Below are 27079 nucleotides of genomic sequence, written 5' to 3'. Positions count from 1 at the left end.
GCAACTATTTAAGAAACACAATTTGCTTGCCATTATCAGTCATAACCCTGTGCCCACAATCTGACCTGTCACCACACACTTTGCAAAATAAAGTAATTTTTTTACTCCAGGAAGTGAAATCATTCTATAAGTTATCAGCTTGTGAAGTTTGGTGTCTTTAAAAGACTGTGAAAGAGAGCTGGTCAGTGGTCAGTGGTCATCCCTGATTGAATAGAAGCAAGCTGTGTTCCAGAGAGGTGTGGGGCTTTAGGATTTTCCAGAGCCTGTAGATGTGCTTTTTGCAGTTATTTAACATTCTGTGTATCTTCTTTCATCTCCTGTTCCTCTTGTGTTCATAGCAACCTGCCTGTTCTGGCTGTTAATCCATAAGAAGGGAGGACGTTTATGGCACTGAAGTCACATTGAAGGTAGGGTCACTCAGGATTGAACTTTCTGTGTTTCTTCTTCTGTTTACATTAATAAAAACTTAAAAAGGAGGAGGTAAGTAAAATGAACCCAAATCATTATGTTGTAATTAATTAAAAATGGTTAATTTTATGGTTCATCTGGAAATTTGAAGAGCAGAAATAAAATCCAGAAAAGTTCTTTTGAAGACAAGGACTGAAAAATTGACCTTCAGACTTTTCTTTATGGATAAACAGAGAAGCCTGTGTAGCACAGACAAAAAACTGTCAATAACAGTTCCTCTGTGCAGCACTGCTCTGACTCATTATGAAGAGCTCAGCAACACCTCTTGTCTTCCTCTGTCACAGGCTGCACTGCGCCAGCTTGTCTCCACAGATGTGTAGAAAATGTCATAGTGCCTGGTGTCTGTGTGCCCATCTAACTGTGCAACTAATTATTAGCAACAACCACATTCACTGGTACCAAAATCTGTTTAAAAGTCCTAAGGGTGTCGAATACTCAGATTGCCATTCCAGCCTAATCAATTATCTGTCTCATGATCCACTCCGGCCTCATTAACCTTTTGCTCATCCCAGAGCTCCCTTGTGACCTTCTGGTCATAGATGACATCACAGCGCAGGGGAGCAGCAGCAGAGAAACCCTTGATATAATCCGGCTCCCCTGCCCCTCTGTCAGAGCAGCCTGCGGGAGGTAAGGACCAGGAGTGAGTGTGAGTCTGGCAATGGCTGGAAAATGGGCTTAAGACAGGGAGCTATAATGCATGAGAAACAATACCTCACAGAAAACAGCAAGTACACGTTTCTAGTGTAGTTGTAATAGCATTAGTTGTGCAATTTCTAAGTATTTCTCACATGTTCTGATTACAGTATATACAATGGGACTGCTCCTTGTCCTCTATAGCTTGTACATGGAAAATCATAGAAATATGTCTAATTACAATGCCGATAGACTTCATTCAGACAGGAGACTCTATAGAGTATATCTCTATTCATACAATGACTCTGCCTGCTAATTGCATCACATTAATTGTGTGTTGTGTGTGCTTTTATTACTGTGCAGTAAATGTTTTTTTGACACAGCTGTTCTGGGCTTCAGATTTCTACTCTGAACCCATTCTCTTCATAAGGTATTTAGGTGCTGCTGACCTTCCTGGGCTGTCAAAGACAGAAACCTGGCTTCCTTTGAGAAATATTTGGGTCTTATACTGGGATTATTACTTCATTTTTAATGATAAAATTGTTTCCCCAGAAATGAACTCCACAGCAGACCCATTAGACATGACCTACAAGATAAACTCGTCTGCCCCAGTCAGAGACTCTTTGCCCATCGCCTTCACTAAAAACTTCATTGCTGTGCTGGTATGGTTCATTTTCAGCTACATCAGTGGGTGTATTTTACTCACGTTCCTCAGAAACCAGACATTTTACGAGGATCCACGTTATATCCTGTTCATTCACATGGTCATCAATGATGCAGCACACCTGACTCTAACTATGATGTTGAATTTACTGAGTTACATTTTCTACAAGATCAATGTGTCCTTCTGCGCTGTTTTCATGCTGCTTGCTGTCTTCACCACGAGCAGCACCCCTCTGAACCTGGCAGGCATGGCCATCGAGCGCTACATCGCCATCTGCCACCCCCTGCACCACTCCCAGATCTGCACTGTGCGCCGCACCTACGTCCTCATTGGCCTCATCTGGGTGGTGGGCATAACCTCGGACATCACAGACCTCTTCGTCACCTTGGCAATGGAACCCAACAGCTTTTTCCACTCTGCTGTCTTCTGTCTCCGCCAGAATGTTTTCAAAGACCCAAGTCTGACCTATAAAAGACAAGCATTTGACATTCTGTTCTTTCTGTTTGTGTTCCTCACCCTGGTGTACACGTACCTGCGGGTGCTGTTTGCAGCCAAGGCGCTCTCTGCTGACAAGCTGGGTGCTAAACGGGCGAGAAAAACTATCCTGCTGCACGGGGCCCAGCTACTCATGTGTCTGCTGTCCTACATCAACCCCTCCGTGGAATTTGTGTTGCTCATGTTTGTCCCGGGACACATCTCAGCAATCCGCTACAGCACCTACTTGATAATCTATATCCTGCCCAGGTGCCTGAGCCCCATTATTTACGGGCTGCGAGATGAGAAGTTCAGGAGATACCTGAGCAGGTATATCATCTGTGGTCAATGCAGGGTCCCAGCAGTGAGAGAGCACCAGGAGAGACGAGTCACACCTGGAAACACACAGTAGCAAGCAAGGGCCTGTGCAGTCTGGCTGGATCAGTAGAAACAACACGATGTTAACACATTTGAATGATTTCCACTTTCCAAAAACTGTTCATAAGATGTTTCTTAGAGATCTATTTCAAAGTTCAATCTAAGAAATAACATTTTAGGTTTCAAAAGCTTTTATAAGTCCTTGCCACTTTCAGCTGACAACTTACTGTTTTAGTTTCCAGACCTCCCATATTGTATACTGTGAAAATCAACCAATTAGTGTGGTTAGCTCCTGTCAGGTGCTATGAATTATATATTTAAAACAGCCTGTTGAATATATTTTTCTATTACTTTGCAACAAGATAAAAAGTATTTCCAGTAGTTGTACATATGGAAATCGCCAGCATTGTAATATTGTTGTCTTGTGTGCCTTTGGAGAGCTAATTTATTAAATAAAACCAGTTTCTGTCTGAGTATTTCTGTGTGTTCAACACTAAATATTAGATACAGTGAAGGATCTGGACAGTTCATCACTGGCCATCATTCAACAGTTGAAAGGGGAACACAGTTTCTTTGTCAGTGGGAAGTTAATTTTAAGGATTCCCAAGATAGTAAAGACCAATTGTGTTGGAGGAGGTTACAACATGCAAGCCATAACCTGGATCTCAGGTTTTAAATGGACTTTTGTTTTGTCTGGTTGACTTGTCACTAATATCCGGAATGACATATCTGTTTGGACATCACAATTGATTAAAAGCAGTTTAACCTACAACTCCACAACCCCACAATCCCACAACCCCTTGCTTAAAGAAGTGCCTTCTGTCCTGTTTTAAATCTGCACACAGTTCTGCAGTATGTAGCTCTACGACTTCATCAGACTAGTGAATGCTTGAGTGTGTACCTGTCAGCTAAGAAGCCAGAGCTGCGTTCACCAGCATCCGAGTTGTAAGGCGTGTCCTCTTACCACCTCTCACTCACAGAGGCTTGTCATTGCCCATGACTGTAGCACTTTACTCACGGACTCGGAGAATCGAGATACGAACAGCTGCTTCCCACTTGTAGTGGAATTATGACTGAAGTGCTTCTTCCCTGCCTCAGTCACCGGATGATTCGTCCGGACTCCACACTCTCTGCTGTGCAGGAACCATATGTCCCCTAACTATTCCCCTTGTGGGGTAGTAGCAGTGTAAGCCCTCTCTTGCTTTTTCCTGTTTGGCCAGAACAGCTTTATCACCTCCATAACCTTACCAGCAACCTGACACAGCAACAGCCGAATCTGCTTCTTGTTCAGAGCTCCCAGGGCCCTGGTATACTTAACACCTAAAACACCCAGTATTTTGTATTTTTTCTTCTGTTTGCATTAATTAAAACAACATAATAATAAATAATCCCTTAAGAAAGAAGGAGAAGATTGAAATAAACTCAAATTCAATGTTGTAAATAGTTTTAAAAATGGTTAACTATAAAGTAATTAGTATAATACGTCTGTAAGTAAGTAATACAATATGTGTGTGAAGACTTTCTTGGGTGTAAATAAAACTTTGTAAATAATAAAAAGTAAACCTTAGCTACACCTAACATTATTTCAGTGTTGTTGTGTTTCTCAGTAACAGGTAGTGTGGAGAGGAGCGATGATCCTGAGCAGCTGTTCCTGTTAGGTCGGCTCTCTTCTCTGCAAACAGTACCATCACTCTCCTAACGTGCAGCTTTGGAAATCTGAAGAACAGGATTCCAGCCCTGAAAAGTATTTTTGAAGGATAAATGAAAGGAAAATCAACCATTAGACATTTCTTTGTGGTTAAACAGAGAAGCCTGTGTAGCACAGACACAAAACTGTCAATAACAGTTCCTCTGTGCGTCTCTGCTCTGACTCATTATGAAGAGCTCAGCAACACCTCTTGTCTTCCTCTGTCACAGGCTACACTGCGCCAGCTTGTCTCCACAGACGTGTAGAAAATGTCATAGTGCCTGGTCTCTGTGTGCCCATCTAACTGTGCAACTAATTATTAGCAACAACCACATTCACTGGTACCAAAATCTGTTTAAAAGTCCTAAGGGTGTCGAATACTCAGATTGCCATTTCAGCCTGATCAATTATCTGTCTCATGATCCACTCTGGCCTCATTAAACTTTTGCTCATCCCAGAGCTCCCCTGTGACCTTCTGGTCATAGATGACATCACAGCGCAGGGGAGCAGCAGCAGAGAAACCCTTGATATAATCCGGCTCCCCTGCCCCTCTGTCAGAGCAGCCTGCGGGAGGTAAGGACCAGGAGTGAGTGTGAGTCTGGCAATGGCTGGGAAATGGGCTTAAGACAGGAAGCTGAGCTATAATGCATGAGAAACAATACCTCACAGAAAACAGCAAGTACACACGTTTCTAGTGTAGTGTAATAGTACAATTTGGGGAATTTATAAGTATTTTTCACATGGTCTGATTATATACAATGGGACTGTTACCATTCTTGTATAGCTTGTCAGTAAGCTGATACTTTGTTTAGATAGGAGATGTTATGCATTGTTTTTCATATGACCATTCTCTGCTAATTTCACCAAATTAATTGTGTGCTCCATTTTTTAATGCTATTGAAGCCGATGACCTGGCTTCCTTCAAGAAACATCTGGATCCTCAGATCAGTTAGCTACTAGCTACCAAAGAACTAGATGGAAGAAGTGGCTTGTCTGTGTTTGGAGGATTTATTATGTCCTTATATTGGGATTTTTATTTCATTTCTAATGATAAAATTGTTTCCCCAGATATGAACTCCACAACAGACCCATTTGACACGACGTACAAGATTAACTCGGCTGCCCCAGTTAGAGACCCTTTGCCCATCGCCTTCACTAAAAACTTCATTGCTGTGCTGGTATGGTTCATTTTCAGCTACATCAGTGGGTGTATTTTAGTCACATTCCTCAGAAACCAGACATTTTACGAGGATCCGCGTTACATCCTGTTCATTCACATGGTCATCAACGATGCAGTGCAGCTGACTATCACCATTATGTTACACGTGCTGAGTTACATCTCCTATAAGATAAATGTGTCCTTCTGCGCTGTTTTTACACTCCTTGCTGTCTTCACCACGAGCAGCACCCCTCTGAACCTGGCAGGCATGGCCATCGAGCGCTACATCGCCGTCTGTCACCCCCTGCGACACTCCCAGATCTGCACTGTGCGCCGCACCTACGTCCTCATTGTCCTCATCTGGGTGGTGTGCATCACTCCGGACATCACTGAACTCTTCGTCACCTTGGCAACGGAACCCAACAGCTTTTTCCACTCTGCTGTCTTCTGTCTCCGCCAGAATGTTTTCAAAGACCCAAGTCTGACCTATAAAAGACAAGCATTTGACATTCTGTTCTTTCTGTTTGTGTTCCTCACCCTGGTGTACACGTACCTGCGGGTGCTGTTTGCAGCCAAGGCGCTCTCTGCTGACAAGCTGGGTGCTAAACGGGCGAGAAACACCATCCTGCTGCACGGGGTCCAGCTGCTCATGTGTCTGCTGTCCTACATCAACCCCTCTGTGGAATTTGTGTTGCTCATGTTTGTCCCGGGACACATCTCAGCAATCCGCTACAGCACCTACTTGATAATCTATATCCTGCCCAGGTGCCTGAGCCCCATTATTTACGGGGTGCGAGATGAGAAGTTCAGGAGATACCTGAGCAGGTATATCATCTGTGGTCAATGCAGGGTCCCAGCAGTGAGAGAGCACCAGGAGAGACGAGTCACACCTGGAAACACACAGTAGCCAGCAAGGGCCTGTGCAGTCTGGCTGGATCACTAGAAGCAATACGACGTTAACATAATCAATTGATTTTCACTTTCAAAAATAAAACAAAACTTCCTTCATAAGATATTTATTACATATATAATGAAAAAGTCTGATCTAAGCAATAACATTTTAGATTTCAAAAAGGTTTTCTAAAGAACTTGTTCTGCTGATATTCTTACTATAATAGGTATCTGATCTTTCATTTTGTAAGATTTAAGTTTACTGTCACGCCTGACATCCCTCCCTAGAGGGCGCTCCACTGCTCCCATTATTGTCCTTGTGATTAAGCTCTCCAGGTGTACCCTTTTAGTGTTATTATTTAAAGACCAGCTCCTCCAGTCCTCGGGGCTCATCATTAGGGTAAGTTGTCGCGAGGTCTGCCTAGCACCAGGAAACCCTACGTCCGTCTTCTGAGGGCATAGGCCTCATCCCCACCACCTCCCGCTCCCTGAGCCCGGGGTCTGGAGGACCTCGCCCCGTCACCCTTGGACCTCCATGTTTCGTCTGTCCGTGTGCTCCCCCCTCCCGGGGGTTTTAACTGTGTCGCGTCCCAGGATGGATTCCTTGTTGATGGACTCTCGGACTGCGCTTTGACCTGCCCTTGGACCCGTTTGGATTTGGATGCCGTTTTGTCTTCCCCTGTACACTGTCTCACGGACTGTCACTATTATTTCGTGCACTATTAAACCCCTGTGTGTTCCCTTTTACCACGCCTCCTGTTTTCTCCAGCTTTTACCGCATCGCATAGGGTCTACTGCAAGATCTGACACGGATTCCAGTCCGTGTTCGTGACATTAGTTTGAAAATCAGCCAATTTGTCTGCTTATTTAAAGCGTCTTACTTATTTTCCTTATTTTAAATATGTAAAGAAATACAGTACCTGCTGAATAGGTTTTATTACAGTACTTTACAGTAAGATTAAACATTAGAAGTCCTGTTTTGTGTGTCTATGAAAATCTGACATCTTAAATAAAACCCATCTCTCCTGAGTATTTTTTTGTTTAACAGTAAATATTAAATACAGGGAAGGACCTGGACAGTTCATCACTTTGTCATCAGTCAGCAGTTGAAAGGGAAGCACAGTTTCTTGGTTAGTGGAGAAGCTGAGAAGTTCATTTTAATGATTCCCAAAGTAGTAAAGATCAGTTATGTTGAAAGAGGCTACAACATGCAAATCATAACCTGAACCTTAGGTTTCAAAGGGCCTTCTGTTTGTATGTCTAACTTGTAATGTTTCCTTTAATATCCAGAATGACATATTAAAATCAGTTTAATCTACAACCCCACAGCCCCTTGCTTAAAGAAATGTCTTCTGTCCTGTTTTAAAACTGCACAGGTATGCAGTATGTAGTTTACACCAGTGTGTTCATGTTTCACTAGTGGTCTGTAGGAGACCAGTGGGTTGCCTTTCTTAATTTTCTTGAGGATTTTGAAATCCTGGATCAGGTCATCTATAAGTCTTCTCTGTTCAAGACTGAAAAGGCTCAGGTCTTTTAGTATGTAAGTGTCATACATTTCTTTCAGGCAGAAGGCATCTAGTTTCTATTCTCTGCAATGATCCCAGAGTAGCAACGTCTCTTCTGTAATCAATATACTAAATGAGACCTGACTGGAGCATTGTACAATTTGAACATACTGTAACATCCCTTGATTTAAATTCTTCATTTCAAATAATGTATATTTATGTGCTCTAACATACGTTTTTTGCTATTTTGTAGCTTCCCACAGTGTGTAGAAGGCATTAATGACGTCAACATATACCAGAACTGAATTTTATCTCAACCTTTATGAATTTCGTTTGCTGCTTCAACAGTGTTATCTAACACCTGAGAAAATTGATCATTTGTTACATCAGATATTTTCCTATATTTTTCTAGTACTGCACTTGTACTGTTTTAATTATTTAAAAGCTTTATTATTAATGTTAGCCCCCATTGCAACAATTGCGACTCACAACAGTGAGTCTTAAGGTGAATCAAGGGAGCATTCTCACCACTATTCATTAGATTAAGCTGTAGAGGTGGTGGAGAATTTGACGTTCTTAGGCACCACCATCTCCTACACCCTAAAATAGGAGGTCAACATTTCTATCATGGTCACGAGAGCTCAGCAGAGGCTGTTCTTGCTGAGACAGTTAAAGAAGTTTTCAGTGTCACAGGATGCAATGACCCCCTTATACAGATGTCACTGTTTTGACCTCCATCTCTGAGTGGTTTGGCAACACTTCTTCCCAGGACAAGAAGCAGCTGTAGGAGGCCACTATATCTCTGTTCACTCACTCTACCTCTCTAGACTGAAATGCAGTGCTTTCTAGATCCTTGCTGAATCTTCCCACCCTGACCAGCCTTTTTTGCTCTCTTCTCCTCTGGGTCATCAAGACAAGGACTGCCAGATTCTGTAACAGCACCCATCTGGAGGCTGAGATGCATATACTCTGCATTTCACCTTTTGCATAGCTTATTGTTATTCTGTCAAATCTCACTATTTTTTATTTTGTTACTGGTGTGTGTTTTAGGATGGTATGTGAAGATGTGTGGGGTGGATGCTGTCTACTATTGGTTTTATGATGTATATTTGTATTTATTTTATGTTTTATCTGTGTGTGTTTGCTGATCTTCATCATATCATATGATTCTCAACTCTTTATCAGCATCTCACAATTCAACTACAGAATGGCACAACTGTCAGTGCAGCTAAATCATGCATTTAATATTGACAGATGTGGTAAATGAGTTTTCCTAGTGTAAATGCACAGTGCCCCCTGTGGTTCCTTAGAAAACAAGTCTCTAGATACTCGTTACTCTGAGTTGGGTTTGACATCTGCCATGACATCACAATCAATTAACCACCTTGGAAGATGCTTATAAGACTTGGGTTTCACCCCACCAATATCCTCTTGAAAATATCACCAAGAAGAGGTAAGTGATCTCTTGCTATTTTCTCTCTGTGTGCAAAACATACAGGAAGACTTAACTGCTAAACCTCAGAGACATCACATGTTCAGACACTGAATGGCAAGATATATTTTACTGAGCTGAAATTTTTTGTATTTTATTTAGTCAAATATATTTGTATATATATATTTAAATAATGTGTGATTAAGGCAAAAAATAATTATCTAAAAAATCACAATTAAAATGAGCATTAACAAACATTTCAATACATTATTGGTCAAAAATGTATTTCAATAGTTTGAGGATAGAGACAGAAAAATATCAAAGAGTATTACAAAGATCAGCCTTATTACATTGGCCAGTTCTAGCCAATAATCAACAAAAGAAATACTTCATTTAAAAACCTACAGTTTTAAATATAATTCAACTAAATACAATTAAATATAATTCCTTTTATAGTTCAATATCTACAATACACAGAGACTGAACAAAAGTAAATAGACTTATGCAAACTTGAAAAGGTGACACTTTATACTGGTTTAGACTTTTTCTATTTGCTCCAACATGTGACGGTTGTGTCAGGCAGTAATTCCCTCATACTCTGTGCAGAGAAAACTGCCGCATAGGTCCTGGCAGAGTTAGTGGAGGGAAGGGGTTTGCTGGGACAATTTTGCCCAGCTGTTTTCTTGTCCACAAAAGTTATACCCAGATTACAATGGAGTTAATGACAGAGTTAAACAAGGGCTTTTCCCAGATGTGTTCATCAGCACTGTATGGAAAGGAATGTACAGAGACAAGCAGAGGTTAAATCTATGCAGGAAAGGAAAGAAGAAGAGGAAGAAGCACAGTATTTCCAGAACTGAGCATCTTTGTATAAAATACAGTATCAGGATATTTTTCTGTGATGCTAGTGTACAGTTTATGCTATTAGACAAGATAACACCTGCACTTTATTAGAGTTACACTACTTGAACAACGAACACTCTCAGTCACTGATATTGATGTATTCCTAGAAGGAGAAAATCCTGCTGCCATCCTACAGGTTTTGATTTGTTGCTTCAGTACATTTTATTTTCTGAGTGAACAGCTGATCATCTGGTTGTGTCTCTAACCTGTTGCCTTCACACCTGTAGTCCCTGCTGCTGAAGTCTGGCTTGGAATGTGCGAGGCAGTAGGGCTGAGCTCGGGCACACACTGCCCTTCACAGTGGTAATTACACGTGATTTGCTTTTAAAAGGCCTTGCATTTTTCCTTCTTGGTTTTCCAGACGAGCGGACCGATGCCATGAACTCCACGCTCAGCCCCCTTGACTCCTCCTTTATCTCCCAGGCGCCCGTGAAGGACACGTTCGCAGCCGCGCTGGTAAAGAATGTGGTCGCGGTGCTGGTGTGGCTGACCCTGAGCCTGACGAACGGCACCATGGTGCACACCTTCCTGAGGCACCCCCTCTTCTCCGAAGACCCCCGCTACATCCTCTTCATCTCCATGGTCGTCAACGACGCCATTCAGCTGACGCTGCTCACCGCGCTGTACGTCGTCAGTTACGTCTTCTACAAAGTCCAGGCATCCGGCTGCTGCGTCCTGGTCATGTGCGCCGTGCTGACCACCAGGAACACCCCACTGATCCTGGCTGGCATGGCCATCGAGCGCTACGTCGCCATCTGCCACGCGCTGCACTACCAGCACATCTGCACCCTCCGCCGGACGCTCCTGCTGCTGGGACTCGTGCTGCTGCTCGGGGCTGCGCCGCCACTCTCCGACCTGCTCATCGCCCTGGCGGTGGAGCGGCCCGACTTCTTCCTCTCCTGGATCTTCTGCGACCACTCCCTGCTCTTCAGGGACCCGCGCATATATTACAAAAACTGTGCCTTCGACGCCACCTACTTCTCCTTCGTGTTCCTCACCCTGGTGTACACGTATGTCAGGATCGTGCTGGCGGCCAGGGCTGCCTCCACAGACCGGGCGTCGGCGAGGAAGGCCCGGAACACCGTCCTGCTGCACGGCCTGCAGCTCCTGCTCTGCATGCTCACCTTCGTCATGCCCTCCATGCAGGCATTCCTGCTGCTGCTTTTCCCTGGAAAGATCCTGGAAATTCGCTATGTCAACTTCCTGCTGGTGTACATCATTCCCAGGTTTCTGAGCCCCATGATCTACGGGTTTAGGGACGAACGGTTCAGGAAATACTGGAGCAGGTGCTTCACCTGCAGCATCGGGAAGATAAAGACAGAGAACAAACGTTCTCATCAATGACTCCTCACAGATGATATCTGAATGAAATAGTTCAGCTCCCAGTCAATAAACACTTAAAAAACATTGGTAGACAGCATTGCTCTCAAGTACTATTAATTTAGTCTATAACATTCTTTGACATACCATTGTAAAAAAATAAAAATGTACATATTTTATTATTCAAAAAACCTCCGGCTGTATCCTTCCCTTCATTAATTGTTGCTCCGAACGTGTATTTCCTGGAAATGTTTTATGTCTGTAGGAAGTAAAACTGGTCAGTTTTTAGCATGTGCTCTCAGAATGGGATACAAACAAACCTCTTTTGCCCTTCGGGAGGTTTTCAATCAACAGTGGAAACTGGAAACCCTCCTACATTTAACTAGTATTGCAGCTATTGAAGAAAACAAGTCTAAATCACATTTTCAGAGGCACAGATTCTTGTACCTACAACCAAATACTTTACAAAATAAATTATTATTTTTTTCCTTCAGCAAGTGAGGGTGTACTAAGCAGTTACCAGGTTCTGTGATTTGTGAATTTCACACCAGTGTCTTTAACAGACTGTGACAGAAAGCCAGTCAGTGGTCAGTGCAGATGTGCTGTTCTGTGTATCTTCTGTCACCTCCTGTTCCTTCTTGCTTGCTTAGCGACCTGCCCTGTTCTGGCTGTTAATCCATAACTCATCATTCTCTGTTTTCCTTCCATTTGTATTAATTAAAACATCACAATAAAAAAGAAAGTAGGACATGACAGAAATGAACCAAAATTCAATGTAGTAATTAATTTTTAAAAATGGTTAAATGTAAATAGTATCATATGTCTGTAAAGCCTTTAAATAAACTGTGAATATAAGAAGTAAACCTTAGTAACATTTATCATTACATTTATTTTTGATATATTTAATTTTATTATATAATATATTACATAATAGATACAAATAATTTACTATATTTACACTGAATATGAATGTAATATTGGAAAATATTAGTTTTTATTATAGTTTTTTATTTATTAAAAATATTTTAATTTATTGGAAAAATATATTTTTCAGTACATTAGCAAATCGCTACATCACTCAATCAATCCTCCTGTCACCTCTCACCCTTAATCAACAAGACCAACTGATATTAACCAACTGAATTTAAAACATTGGAAAAATACAGAACAGGGGCTCCCCCCAAAAAAACCCTACACTGCAACCATACTGTATTCACCACGTCTCAACACACAACAGAACCATGATCAACTCGTTCAGCTCTTCCAGTCCAATACCTTCATTCGTGTTGTCCTCTTCACACTTTCCCCGTTCCCTTTCTCTCTTCCTTTCCTCCCTTCTTCTTTTCTTCTTACCCTCTCTCTCCCTCCTTTCCTACCAGTCTGTAGAGAAAACTGCAATTATAAACACTTTCTTATTGAAGTGGCCCTTTGTAAATAACAAAAGAGGAGCCAGATTTGACCAAATATTTATTTTGTTGTCACAAAAAATAAAAGCGAGGGGAAACCAGAAGCCAGGAAAAAGGGCAAGAGAGACCAGAAGCCAGGGAAGAAGGAAAGGGAGAAAGGAACAGAAGCCAGGGTGGCCAGGAGACCGCTCACGGGTTCCAGTACAGACTCGGCATTCTGTCACGGAAGCTGGGGGCTAGCCGTGGAGAGAGACCGGCGAGACAGGAGGACCCTCTGTGTAGCTGCAGGAACGGAGCAAACGAGAGGGTTCGGTCCGGGCTGATGGTATCGGGCGGAGTCGGGGACGAGACACAAGCCCTCAGGTAGCAGACGTGGGGCGACCTGGTGAGGTGAGCCTCTCGACAACCGATCCCAATGCAGAGCGAGGAGGAGAGGGAGACCCAGAAATATAAAGCCCCAGACAACAAGACACACCGGAAGAATGAGTAAAGCACAGGGAAACTAGGAACAGGACCGAACAGATATGGAGGGCGTGACAGTTATTAAGAACAACAACAGAAATAGCCAAATCTCCTATAGCCCTAAAATTATTTATATAATTAATAGTAAACATGTGCGAATGGTAATAAATTAAAGCCATTTCCATCCACCAGGATTCCTGTGTATCCTGGGTATCCAAAGTCAGCAGTTTGTAAAACTGAATAGACTAGTAATATAAGTGGAAGTTAGGGGGAACCACACTCCAATTCTCCTGGTTTCAGCAAGATTGAATTTTTAATTATTTGTTTCTTTACACCACTTGGAACTTAGAAATCAATCTATCTAAAATTCCAAAGATGAAGAACAATAGCAAGGAAGCTACTGATAAAGATAAATCAGTTTTAGAAGGACATTCATAGGAAAGATGATGAAGTGGACAGTGGTGAAGAGTTAAATTCCTCAAGCTTAGCTTTGATTTTATTAATCATTCATAAATAAATATCTTTAAAAAGTGTACATTTAAATCCAGCTGGAATCCAAGCGAAAGTAAGAGTATTTGTCAAGGATGATTTTACGAAAGAAGCATTTGATTTATCAGAATTAATCGTGATTTCAGTGTTGTTGTGTTTCTCAGTAACAGGTAGTGTGGAGAGGAGCGATGATCCTGAGCAGCTGTTCCTGTCAGGTCGGATCTCTCCTCTTTAAACAGTACCATCACTCTCCTAACATGCAGCTTTGGAAATCTGAAGAACAGGATTCCAGTCCTGAAAAGTATTTTTGGACATAAGAAAGGAAAATCAACCATTAGACATTTATTTACGTTGAACAGAGAAGCCTGTGTAACAACAAAACTGTCAATAACAGTTACTCTGTGCAGCTCTGCTCTGACTCATTATGAAGAGCTCAGCAACACCTCTTGTCTTCCTCTGTCACAGGCTGCACTGCGCCAGCTTGTCTCCACAGACGTGTAGAAAATGTCATAGTGCCTGGTGTCTGTGTGCCCATCTAACTGTGCAACTAATTATTAGCAACAACCACATTCACTGGTACCAAAATCTGTTTGAAAGTCTTAAGGGTGCCGAATACTCAGATTGCCATTCCAGCCTGATCAATTATCTGTCTCATGATCCACTCTGGCCTCATTAAACTTTTGCTCATCCCAGAGCTCCCCTGTGACCTTCTGGTCATAGATGACATCACAGCGCAGGGGAGCAGCAGCAGAGAAACCCTTGATATAATCCGGCTCCCCTTCCCCTCTGTCAGAGCAGCCTGCGGGAGGTAAGGACCAGGAGTGAGTGTGAGTCTGGCAACGGCTGGGAAATGGGCTTAAGACAGGCAATAGCGCTGTAAGAGCATGATTTGTGCAATTTCTCAAATGTTCTGATTATATACAATGACACTGTCTCCTGTCCTCTGTAGCTTTCCAGGGAAAATCGTAGTCTTTTCACACACTAAAGTAGTCTTCCTTCAGACAGGAGACATGAAAAGCAAAGTTTCACAACTCTGCTTTCTAATTTCACCACATGAATTGTGTGCTGTGTGTGGTTTTATGTCTGTGCAGTAATTGTAGTTACACATGAATAGTATTTGGTGAATAATCTTGTTGCTCCTCTGGCCTTCCAGTGTTGTGTCAGGAGCTCCAAGGCAAAAGTAAAAAGACATTTTTTGTACATTGCAACTCAATAAAGCTTTTATGACATGAATCATTAAATATTACACTAATTCCTTTTATTTTTGTACAGATCCAGCAAAGCTGACAAAATGAATACTTCTGGAGACGTTGGGGGCATTGATGTAGCTTATTTTAAAAATTACATTCCTATGCAGCCAAATGCCATTGCTAAAGCTACTGTCACTATTGCAATGTATATAGTCACAAACATCATGAATGGAATGCTGATATTTACATATTTTAGGCATTCTATATTTTATGAGAATTCCCGTTATGTGCTCTTTGTTCATTTGGTTATTAATGATGTGTTTGAGCTGAGCGTAGCATTGACTTTGCACATTTGGAATGAGGTGAAGACCTTCATGCTTGTGCCTGTTTGCTATGCCTTGGTCATTTTCGCATGCAACACCACTCTGAACACTCCTTTAAACCTGGCTGTGATGTGTCTGGAGCGATACATCGCTATCTGCTACCCCCTGCGCCACTCCCAGATCTGCAGTCTGCAGAGGACCTACATCGCCATTGGAGTTATTTGGTTTGTGGGCATCATCCCTTCAATCACAGACCTCTTTATAGTCCTGGCAGTAGAGCAGACCAGTTTCTTCAGTACATCCATTTACTGCCTCCGTGAGACTTTATTGAGGCTTTCCTATCAATTTGACAAAAGACTGTATCTAAAGATCTTGTATTTTTCAGTGGTGTGGCTGGTCATAGTGTGCACCTATCTGCGGATCATGTTCGCAGCCAGGTCGGCCAGCTCCTCTGAGAAGACCTCTGCTAAAAAGGCCCGAAACACCATCCTGCTCCACGGGCTCCAGCTCCTGCTGGCCATGCTGACCTTCATCGCTCCCTTCACTGATAATTTCTTCTTAAGTCTGCCTCCAGAAATGCTCCTGGATCTTCACTATACTCGATATTTCTTAGTTTACATCATTCCCAGAACACTAAGCCCTGTTATCTATGGGCTGAGAGATGAGAACTTCAGAAAGCACCTGAAAGGTCACTTACCTTGCTTTCAAAACCCAGTAGCACCCAGTAAAGCGTCACATAATCACAGCTTGGGGAAATAAACTTTTTTTTGTGGTGTTGGGTCTTCGAGTTGCTGGTTGTAGGTAGAGAATCCAAAACAAATGAGTACTGAAATTAGTAACATTAGTTAATTTTTTAAAACGTCTCAGAATACAAATTAATATAATTAATAAACATTGATTTTCAGTACTTGGTTTATTTACAGTAAAAATGAAAAGGGAATTATTGTAATTTTGAATTCCAATATGTTTTGTAAAAAATGAATTCCAGTATGTATGTACTTATCTGACTTTATTGTGCCGAAAAGTTGACAGATTGGAATAAATGTAGTGCTTTCTGCTCAGATTTAATTCCAGCAGACATTACCTCATAATTATGGGTATGTAGCCATTTGAAAATAAAATGTCACAGATATAAAACTGAGTTATTTGAATATGTTAGAGAACGGCTCTTTTATTTTTGACAGACTTTAATAAACTGGTCTCACACTCTTTTGGTATGAGGGTTACAATTTTGGATTCCAAAAACATTTATACACAATTACATCAATACGTGATTGAATCATTAGTGATCATCTCCATCCTGGTAATTTCTAATATGCTATATTAAATATATACTTTATATAGAAAGTTTATTTAATTAAGAATTTCCAAATTCATCTTCATGTATTATTATCTAGAAATACTTTTATTTGCTAGAAATTTAGAAATCTAGAAAATTTTTCTGCTACTTCGTGTGATATAAAAAGAAATGAAATAACACAAATAAAAGAATAATAAATAATAAGCTTTAGCCTTAAATGGCTAAATTAAGCTACAAGGGCTGCAGCCAGGAGATTGACACGAACAACGCATCCCTGCCTGACGAGCTGAACCATTTCTATGCCCGCTTTGATGCTCTGTACACGGGCAATGCTGAGAAGACCCCAAGTGTGCAGGGCGAGTTTGTTCTGAAACTCTCAGAGTAGGATGTGCAGAAGACTCTGAGCAGGGTGAAAATCCGTAAGGCTGCAGGGCCTGATGGGATACCACCTTGCATTCTGAAGACATGTGCAGCCCAGCTGACCACAGTGTTTACGGACATCTTTAACTCCTCCTTGTCACAGTCCATGGTCCCCACCTGCTTTAAAAAAACACTATTGTTCCAAAAAGGCAAAAGTGACATGCCTGAATGATTACCGCCCAGTAGCATTAACATCTGTGGTGATGAAATGCCTGGAGAAGCTGGTGTTGTCACACATCAACTCCTCCATCACAGAGTCCCTGGACCCCTCGCAGTTCACCTACCAGAACACCAGATCAGTGGATGATGCTGTCTCCCAGGCTCTGCATACAGCCTTGGAACATCTGGACACTAAGGACTCGTATGTGAGAATGCTGTTTGTGGACTTCAGTTCAGCATTCAATTCCATCATACCCATTCAACTGGTGACAAAGCTCAGGGGATTAGGTCTGTGCAACTCTGTCTGCAACTGGCTGCTGGACTTTCTTATCGAGAGACCACAGGTGGTGCGGATAGGCAATAAAACATCAACACCACTCACCCTGAGCACTGGAACCCCACAAGGCTGCTGTCTGAGTCCAAGGTTGTACTCCCTGTTCACTCACGACTGCACAGCCGTCAACACAGCAACAACCGCATCATTAAGTTTGCAGATGACACCAGTATAATAGGACTGATCAGTGGTGATGACAAGTCCACTTACAGGGATGAAGTCGTACAGCTGCTTAGGTGGTGTCATAGCAATAACCTGGACTTGAACGTAAAGAAAACGAAAGAACTAATAGTGGACTTTCGGAGACACAGGCCACACACTCACAGCCCACTCAGTATTGATGGAACGGAAGTGGAAACAGTCACCAGCTTTAGGTTTTTGGGAATTCACATCTCTAAAGATCTGACCTGGACTGTGAACACTGACTCTATCACGAAGAAGGCTCAGCAGCACCTTTATTTCTTGAGGTGCCTCAAGCGATGGGGGATGCCAATACATGTGTTGGTGAACTTCTACCGCTGCACCATCGAGAGCGTCCTCACCAATGGGATCACCGTGTGGTATGGCAACACCTCTTCGCGAGAAAGAAAGGCACTGCAGAGAATAGTCAATATGGCCCAGAAGATCATCGGCTGTGGTCTCACCAAGATTAAACAGCTCTATGAGGACCGCTGCCATGGTAGAATTCTGTCCATCACAGAGGACAGTCACTACCTCGGGCATGATCTCTTCACCCCACTGCCCTCAGGCAAGAGATATAAGAGCATACGGAAACTTACCACTAGATTCTTCAATAGCTTCTATCCACAAGCAGTGAGACTGGCGAACACATTTAGCCATCCCCCTCGGACCACACCTACACCATCACCATCTACCTCATTATGATTTCTTATTTATTGCACATCTCCAGTCATTGTTTACACGTCTGTATTGTTTACATTCAAACTGTCTACATGTTTACTTGTACATTGTCTACTGTTTGTTTGTATATTGTCTTGATGCACTGTTTGCACTTTGTTTTGTTTTTTACAAAGTTCAAGTTCAGTTTCAAGTGACATAAAATATTGCATGAAAAACCTTATTTTGTTCATGCACAGAGGATGCACAAATATTGAAATAAAATGTACACTATTCGAGTAGAATATATCATTTATAACAATTTGTACACATAAAACCTTTATAAATCTTTATATGTTGTCGTCATACACTCTCAGAGCTACCTAGCGCTAGGTTATTGGTTTATTAGCCAACATAGCAAAACAAATGCATATATCTACGTTTTTCAAAAAGCCACATGTAGCCCCGAAACAAATAAGACACATGAGATGCTACGGGTATCTTGGGTTTTAAGGAGTACAGCCTGGCTTCCCGAATACAAGGGTTTTTTGGAACGCAAGGGGCAGTGCACTCGTTTGCTTATAGCACCTAGTGTCACGACTACCAGCCAGCAGAGATCAACGCGTAAGCGAACTAATCAGCACCAGCAGCCGATTGCTATTAACATGCGCCGCCGCACAAGTTAACACACCTGCAATTGCTCTACCGTGCGGCACGCCGGGTTATTTATACTATTCTAACCTACTTCCTGTTGCTCGGTATTGAGTTCACTTCTTGTTGCTCTGATTAGCGGTTCTTGGACTTCGGACTTCGGACTTCGGACTTCGGACTTCGGACTTCGGACTTCGGACTTCGGACTTCCCCTTGGATCGTTTGCTATCTGTGTCTATTTCGGATTTGACCTTGCAGCTCTCATTTCGACCACGATTCTGTGTCACATTTTGGATTGTTCGCCACCAGTGCTTTTACCGGATCTCGACGTACCTTACGCCTTCGGACTACGACTCGGCTCCTGGTTTTGCTCTGTTCGCTTACCTACCTCCCAACGACTCCTGCATCTGCATCGGATTCTTTTCACCTCTACAGAGCAGCGTTACAGAATACAAAGCCTGATTATGGATCCCGCAGACGCACAGACCCTTCGTTCCCTTCTCCCGCAGCATTCCCAAACTGGCTTTTTTTCTTCCCCTGTTTCGCCGGCTCCCGCACCGATTCCTGTAATGCCTTTTGTGCAAACACCTGGGGCTTTATTGCTCAGTGCTCCCTGGCTTTTCAGCTGCAGCCTGAGCGTTTTTCTACTTCTCGGAAGCAGATCGGATTCGCCCTTTCCTTGCTCACAGGCAAAGCATTGGATTGGGCAGCAGTATTGCTTGCTAGAGGAGATCAGCTGTTCTGACTTTCAGCTTTTGGCTGACCGTCTCCAGGCGCGTTTTTCTCAAAGCAACCCGGATTTGACTTGCCTTTGGCTTTCCTCTCTTTGCCAGGGTGACAGACCACTGCAAGATTGTGGCTGAATTCCAAGCCCTCGCCACAGAGTCTGCCTGGAACCCTGAAGCTTTGGTTTGCCTCTTCTCTAAGGGTCTCTCGGAGGATCTAAAGGACCACCTGGTGCTCATGCCTTTACCCACCTGGTCTCTAGAGGCGGCTATCGCTCAGGTGGTTGAATTGGACACCCACATTCGGCTTTGGAGAGCGGCGAGACACCCAAGAAGCAGACCTGTGCGCCCCATGGGTCCTCCCCTCTTGGTGCCCACCCTGCCACATGCACCCCTGTCCATGGAGGAAAAGGAAAGGTGCGGTCAGGAGGGGCAGTGTCTGTACTGCTCTGCGTCGGCTCACCTGCTCGTTACTTGTCCTTTGAGACCCCCCACATCCACCTCGAGCTCCCCCACTGCCTACTGTTAGTCAGTAGTGCTGTTTTTTCACAATCCTCTTCAGGGCCATTATTCCCAGCTGAGATTTCTTGGATGGACACGTACCTTCCCCTTTCGGTTTTGGTGGATTCAAGGGCAGCTGGGATGCCTCTTTTGCTAAGAAGGTGGGATATTCCTCTTGCCCCGCTTTCACCCCCTGTCTGCATTCAAACTTTGGATGGGTCACCGATCACTCCTGGATGCATTACCTGGCAGACCATTCCCCTATCCCTTACTGTTGGTGCCACTCACGTGGAGGACATTTCACTACTTCTCCTGGATTCCCCTGCTTACCCTGTGATCCTAGGCCTTCCCTGGCTCAAGAAGCATGATCCCCCACATCTCCTGGGCCAAGAATGAGATCATTATTATTATTATTATTATTATTATTTTTTTTTTTTTCAGCCGACCCTCAGGAACATGTCCATCACGTCCAGGATGTCTTGTCCAGACTCATCGACAACCAGCTCTATGCCAAGCTCGAGAAATGCATTTTACATGCTTCTAAGATTCAATTTCTGGGCTACATTATGTCTCCCCTTGGAGTCGAGATGGACTCGTCTAAGGTCGCGGCTATCAATGATTGGCCTGTGCCTCGCAATTTAAAGCAAAGCCAATGCTTTCTAGGTTTTGCCAACTTCTACAGGCGATTCATCCGGAACTTTAGCTCCGTTGTGGCACCCATCTCGGTTCTGACCCGCAACCGACCTAGTCGGGGTAAATGGAATCCGGAGGCTAACCAGGCATTCCTGCGCTTGAAACAACTCTTCAGCTCCGCTCCTCTCCTACGGCAGCCGGATCCCTCCTGGCCTTTCATTGTTGAAGTTGACGCCTCTGCCCATGGGGTTGGTACAGTCCTCTCCCAGCCCCTCGAAGAGGATCCCCTTCCTCATCCATGTGCCTTCTTTTCCAAGAAGCTCTCTCCCACCGAGGTTAACTACGATGTGGGCAATCATGAACTCCTAGCTATCAAGCTGGCCCTCGAGGAATGGAGACACTGCCTGGAGGGGGCTCATCACCCCTTTGTCATTATCACGGACCATAAGAACCTGTCCTATATTCAATCTGCCAAGCGCCTCAACTCGCGTTGGGGCCGGTTGGTCAGTTTTCGTCTCTTGTTTCAATTTTGTTATCACCTACACTCCTGGCTCCAAGAATGGGAGGGCTGGTGCACTCTCTCGGCTCCATGACCCCCCCCAGACCTGGACTACTCGCCTGAACCAATCATCTCTTCCAACAGAATTGTGGCAGCGATTCATTGCTCCATTGACGATCAAGTCAGGCGAGCCCTCAACGGAACTACAGTTCCTCTGTGCTGCCCCCTGGATAAACTTTTTGTCCCGGACAACTTGCGTCCTACTGTCTTGCAGTGGGGGCGTGATTCCTGGTTTGCCGGCCAACCTGGATGCAGACGCACTCTTGACCTCCTCACCAGGGACTTTTGGTGGCCTTCATGCGATCTGATGCAGCAGAGTACGCCCGGGGTTGCCCGGTCTGTGCCAGGAGCAAGACTCCGCGCTCTAGGGAGGCTGGCCTCCTTCACCCCCTTCCAATCCCACACCGCCCTTGGTCCCACATAGCTGTTGACTTCATTACGGACCTTCCTAACAGTCAGGGTCATACGGTAATCATGGTGGTCTCTGATCGTTTTTCCAAAGCAGCCCATTTTGTCCCCCTCCCAGCATTGCCCACAGCCCAGGAAATGGCATCTTTGTTTGTGCAACAGGTCCTTAGGATACATGGTTTGCCTGACGATGTCTCGGACAGGGGACCTCAATTTGTCTCTGCCTTTTGGAAGGCTTTCTGTCAAGCTCTAGGGACCTATGTATCTTTGACTTCTGGTTATCATCCTGGGGCCAATGGCCAGGTGGAAAGGACCAACCAAAGCCTCCTGACCTTTTTGAGAGCCTTCACCTCCAGCTCACAGGATGATTGGTCATCACTGCTTCCCTGGGCAGAATATGCCCACAATTCTCTTACCTCCCCCTCCACGGGTCTCTCTCCCTTCCTCTGTGCATTAGGTTATCAGCCCACTCTCATCCCTGTCATACTGCCGGACACAGCAGTGCCGTCAGTGCAACAATATATTTCCAAACTGCAAAGGACCTGAAGAATGGCGAGGGCAGCTCTCATTAAGTCGACCCAGTGCCACGCCAAATTCGCCAACCGACACCGCAGACCAGCCCCTCGTTTTCGGAGAGGACAGTTTGTTTGGTTATCTACATGGAACCTACCTCTACATCAGCCTTCCAAAAAGATTGGGCCTAGGTATATCGGCCCCTTCTGGATTCTCTCCCGGATCACCCCAGTTACCTTCTGCCTTGCACCCCCCCCCCCCCCCCCACCCTCAGAATGCACCCCTCATTTCATGTCTCCCTCCTGAAACCCTTTTACCGCTCGCCCCTTGTGGCTCCCCAACGTAGCCTGCCACCTCCTCGTCGCATTCAGGGGCGCCCGGCATATACGGTCCTCAAGATCATCGACTCCAGATGGAAGCGCGGTACCCTTCAGTATCTAGTCGACTGGGAGGGTTTTGGCCCCGAGGAGAGATCTTGGGTTCCAGAGAAAGATATTTTGAACCCTACACTAATCGGCTTTTTTTTTTCTCCAGGGACTATCCTGATCACCGTCTCGGGAATCGGGAGCCGCCTGTGAAGGGGGTGGTACTGTCACGACCACCAGCCAGCAGAGATCAACGCGTAAGCAAGCTAATCGGCACCAGCAGCGGGTTACTATTAACAAGCGCCGCCACACGAGTTAACACACCTGCAATTGCTCTACCGTGCGGCACGCCGGGTTATTTATACTATTCTAACCTGCTCGGTATTGAGTTCACTTCTTGTTGCTCTGCCTAGCGGTTCTTACCCTTTTGCCTTCCTGGAATTCTGTCTACACCTTTTGCCTTCGGACTTCGGATCTCGTCTTGCCCCTTGGATCGTTTGTTATCTGTGTCTATTTCGGATTTGACCCTGCAGCTCTCATTTCGACCACAATTCTGTCTCGCATTTTGGATTGTTCGCCACCAGTGCTTTTATCGGATCTCGACCCACCTTCCGCCTTCGGACTACGACTTGGCTCCTGGTCTTGCTCTGTTCGCTTGCCTACCTCCCAACGACTCCTGCATCTGCATCGGATTCTTTTCACCTCTACAGAGCAGCATTACAGCTAGAGCGAACTAGAGATCGTCTTTGTCTTGTCTGTTTATATGTTATTATTTCCAGCTATGTTTAAAAACAAATCATATTCTGTCACAATTAATAGGGTTGGTAAGAACTGTGGTACTGTTCTTGTGGTCGGGTCATTTTGTGGTTATTCTGCATACAGTGTTAAGTTTGCAGTTAAAAAGTTGTTGTGTAGTATTTTGGATACAGTGTTATTGCCTTTATTACCATTTTTATGGAAGCTCTGTGCATAAACGGTTGACACATGCCAAACATGTCCACTACCATCTCTGCCTTTTTGCCACAGAGCACAGGATTTAAATCCCAAAAAGACTGAAAAGTTGCAGGATTGAACAATTGACATTTTTTATTGTTTAAAGAGAGAGGCCCGTGTAGCACAGACACAAAACTGTCAATAACCGTTCCTCTGTGCAACTCTGCTCTAACTCATTATGAAGAGCTCAGCGACACCTTGTCTTCCTATTTCTCAGGCTACACTGTGCCAGCTTGTCTTCACAGATGTGTAGAAAATGTCATAGTGCCTGGTCTCTGTGTGCCCGTCTGACTGTGCAACTAATTATTCGCGACAACCACATTCACTGGTACCAAAATTTGTTTAAAAGTCCTAAGGGTGTCGAATACTCAGATTGCCATTCCAGCCTGATCAATTATCTGTCTCATGATCCACTCTGGCCTCATTAACCTTTTGCTCATCCCAGAGCTCCCCTATGACCTTCTGGTCATAGATGACATCACAGCGCAGAGGAGCAGCAGCAGAGAAACCCTTGATATAATCCGGCTCCCCTGCCCCTCTGTCAGAGCAGCCTGCGGGAGGTAAGGACCAGGAGTGAGTGTGAGTCTGGCAATGGCTGGGAAATGGGCTTAAGACAGGGAGCTATAATGCATGAGAAACAATACCTCAGTGTAATAGTACAATTTGTGCAATGTATTAGTATGTCTCACCTGTTCTGATAATATACAGTGGGTCTGCTCTCTGTCCTCTGTGGTTTGTCATAAAAAATCATTGAAATTTGTCGGTTTAAAGTTTACTGCACAATGCATTTCATATAGCAACTTTGTCTGTTAATTTCAGCACATTAATTGTACACAGTGTGTGTTTTTCATGTGTGTTCAGTAATTGTATCTTTGTTTAACACAGGTGTCCTGGGCTCCATTACAAATCCCTTTCTCTATATAAGGTATGTAGCAATGCTGGATACTGTGGGAAGATGAATAAGGTCCTTCAACCCTAAATCACCCTAATAAAACTGATTTATATAATTTGGTATCAGAGGTACTATTATTAGAAATACAATCGGAATAAGAAAAACATTTCTTTTGCTTTGCCATTCACTTTAGTAATATTTAGTAAATAATTGCCTTAGGAGTGATGTAATGCCTATGACAGTGAAAAGGAAAGGAATGTGTGAGGAGGCTATAGCTGGGCCTGCAGTCTCACGCTGCTATGATATGTAAAGGAGAGCAATGAATCCAAAACTTAAAAGAATATAAGAAATTTCATTTTTTGTGTCTCATTGTATATTCTAATAAGAATATGTTTAACTGCATTTTTAGTGAGAATACTCACACCAAATCTGGGGAAAACTCCTCACTACTATCTTGTGCACGGAACAGCCAGGTTCTTTTCTCCTACAGAAGGTACAGAATTGTACCTGCTAGCAGGAAAGGCCTGAAGGCACAAGAACTGCAATGCTGCCCACCTACTAAACATGTACTGCATTTGCAAGCCTCTCTGTTTTCTAGTGATGTTCTGCGCTGGCTTTTCAGTGTTTTACCAGCTACTGCAAAGCAAAATATATTTTTACTGGAATCCACTAAAAGTTCTCCAAACTGTATGTTTCAATATAACATTAATGTTTATATTTTTGAGCAGATCCAGCAGACCTGACTAAATGAATACTTCTGAAGACATCTCGGGAAATGATGTCGCCTTTTTTAAGAATTACATTCCTATGCAGCCAAGTGCCATTGCTAAAGCTACTGTCACTATTGCTTTGTATATCGTCACAAACATCATGAATGGAATGCTGATATTTACATACTTTAAGCACCCTATATTTTATGAGAATTCCCGTTATGTCCTCTTTGTTCATTTGGTTATTAATGATGTGTTTGAGCTGAGTGTAGCATTGACTTTGCACATTTGGAGTGAGGTGAAGCCCTTCATCTTTGTGCCTGTCTGCTATTTCTACCTGATTCTTGCTGTCAACACCACGCTGAACACTCCTTTAAACCTGGCTGTGATGTGCCTGGAGCGATACATCGCTATCTGCTACCCCCTGCGCCACTCCCAGATCTGCAGTCTGCAGAGGACCTACATTGCCATCGGAGTTATCTGGTTCATCGGTTTCATTCCCCCGATCACAGACCTCTTTATAGTCCTGGCAGTAGAGCAGACCAGTTTCTTTAGCACATCCATTTACTGCCTCCGTGAGAATTTTTTTAGGGTTTCCTATCAATATGATAAAAGAGTCTTTATAAAGACCTTGTATTTTTCAGTGGTGTGGCTGGTCATAGTGTGCACCTATCTGCGGATCATGTTCGCAGCCAGGTCGGCCAGCTCCTCTGAGAAGACCTCCGCCAAAAAGGCCCGAAACACCATCCTGCTCCACGGGCTCCAGCTCCTGCTGGCCATGCTGACCTTCATCGCTCCCTTCACTGAAAATTTCTTCTGGAGTTTTCCATCAGGAATGCTGCTAGATCTCCACTATGTCCGATATTTCTTAGTTTACATCATTCCCAGAACATTAAGCCCTGTTATCTATGGGCTGAGAGATGAGAACTTCAGGAAGCACCTGAAAGGTCACTTACCTTGCTTTCAAAACCCAGTAGCACCCAGTAAAGCGTCAGGTAATCACAGCTCGGGGAAATAAACGCTTTATGGGTGTCTAGGTATTCAAGGATCACTGATTGTAGGTACAGAATGTAAAATAAATGAGTATTGAAATTATTAGCATTAGTTGCTTTTAAAGCTTCTCAGAATATATATCAGTATAATTAACACATGTTGATTTCCACTGCTTGGTTTATTCCCAATAGATATGAAAGTGAAGTCCTATAATTTACAATCCCAATATGTTCTTTAAAACATTGAAAATAATATATTCATTTTCTGATATGGCTTTTTTTGCTGAAATGTTGACAGTCAGGAATAAATGATAATGGAGTCAAAAGTATGTACCTGATCTTTCTGATCAATACCTCATTAAGTATGCATGTGCAGCCTTCTTTTTTGAAAATAAAATATCACAGATATACAATTTAGTTCTTTAAATATGTTCTATAAGGGTTCAATTAAAATAAGCGTTTTTTATTTTTGACAGTGTTCTCTCACTCTCTCCGTATGATGTTTAAGAAAACATTAATGCACAATTACATCAATACATTGAATCATAAGTGATCATCTCAAGATTTCCTGGTAATATTAACATGCTATCTTAAAAATATATCATTATTTCTAGATTTCAGAATTTAAAGTTCATTATCACATTTTCATTACCTAAAACTGATTGAAAATTGTGCTTATTTGCAGTAAAATGTTGCAGAAACA

At 43.4% G+C, this 27079-nt stretch overlaps 5 protein-coding genes across 5 annotated transcripts; all 5 read left to right on the top strand.

Annotated features, from left to right (window-relative positions):
* The first annotated feature begins 985 nt into the window (after positions 1–985).
* Positions 986–2939, top strand: LOC148648451 (odorant receptor 131-2-like). The gene has a single exon (XM_088607808.1). It carries the CDS (start codon positions 1344–1346, stop codon positions 2649–2651), a length of 1308 nt encoding a protein of 435 aa, XP_088463934.1. The 5' UTR covers positions 986–1343; the 3' UTR covers positions 2652–2939.
* Positions 2940–5350: 2411 nt separating this feature from the next.
* On the top strand, positions 5351–6470 carry LOC148648450 (odorant receptor 131-2-like). Its single transcript, XM_088607894.1, has one exon. The coding sequence runs from the start codon at positions 5375–5377 to the stop codon at positions 6368–6370; it is 996 nt and encodes a 331-aa protein (XP_088464020.1). The 5' UTR covers positions 5351–5374; the 3' UTR covers positions 6371–6470.
* A 3714-nt stretch (positions 6471–10184) lies between these two features.
* Positions 10185–11611, top strand: LOC148648449 (odorant receptor 131-2-like). The gene has a single exon (XM_088608021.1). It carries the CDS (start codon positions 10573–10575, stop codon positions 11536–11538), a length of 966 nt encoding a protein of 321 aa, XP_088464147.1. The 5' UTR covers positions 10185–10572; the 3' UTR covers positions 11539–11611.
* A 3551-nt stretch (positions 11612–15162) lies between these two features.
* On the top strand, positions 15163–16181 carry LOC148648448 (odorant receptor 131-2-like). The gene has a single exon (XM_088608309.1). The coding sequence runs from the start codon at positions 15163–15165 to the stop codon at positions 16141–16143; it is 981 nt and encodes a 326-aa protein (XP_088464435.1). The 3' UTR covers positions 16144–16181.
* An 8497-nt stretch (positions 16182–24678) lies between these two features.
* Positions 24679–26692, top strand: LOC148648447 (odorant receptor 131-2-like). Its single transcript, XM_088608062.1, has one exon. It carries the CDS (start codon positions 25422–25424, stop codon positions 26400–26402), a length of 981 nt encoding a protein of 326 aa, XP_088464188.1. The 5' UTR covers positions 24679–25421; the 3' UTR covers positions 26403–26692.
* The last annotated feature ends 387 nt before the right edge of the window (positions 26693–27079 follow it).

This window comes from Lepisosteus platostomus, chromosome 15, assembly GCF_059453375.1.
Source record: "Lepisosteus platostomus isolate fLepPlt1 chromosome 15, fLepPlt1.hap1, whole genome shotgun sequence".
In the NCBI taxonomy this organism is placed as follows: Eukaryota; Metazoa; Chordata; class Actinopteri; order Semionotiformes; family Lepisosteidae; genus Lepisosteus; species Lepisosteus platostomus.
This window is presented reverse-complemented; position numbering and strand designations above follow the sequence as displayed.

Excerpts from the sequence above, each read along its gene's own strand:
- LOC148648451 (XM_088607808.1), top strand. The coding sequence starts at position 1,344 with ATGCCGATAGACTTCATTCAGACAGGAGACTCTATAGAGTATATCTCT.
- LOC148648450 (XM_088607894.1), top strand. The coding sequence starts at position 5,375 with ATGAACTCCACAACAGACCCATTTGACACGACGTACAAGATTAACTCG.
- LOC148648449 (XM_088608021.1), top strand. The coding sequence starts at position 10,573 with ATGAACTCCACGCTCAGCCCCCTTGACTCCTCCTTTATCTCCCAGGCG.
- LOC148648448 (XM_088608309.1), top strand. The coding sequence starts at position 15,163 with ATGAATACTTCTGGAGACGTTGGGGGCATTGATGTAGCTTATTTTAAA.
- LOC148648447 (XM_088608062.1), top strand. The coding sequence starts at position 25,422 with ATGAATACTTCTGAAGACATCTCGGGAAATGATGTCGCCTTTTTTAAG.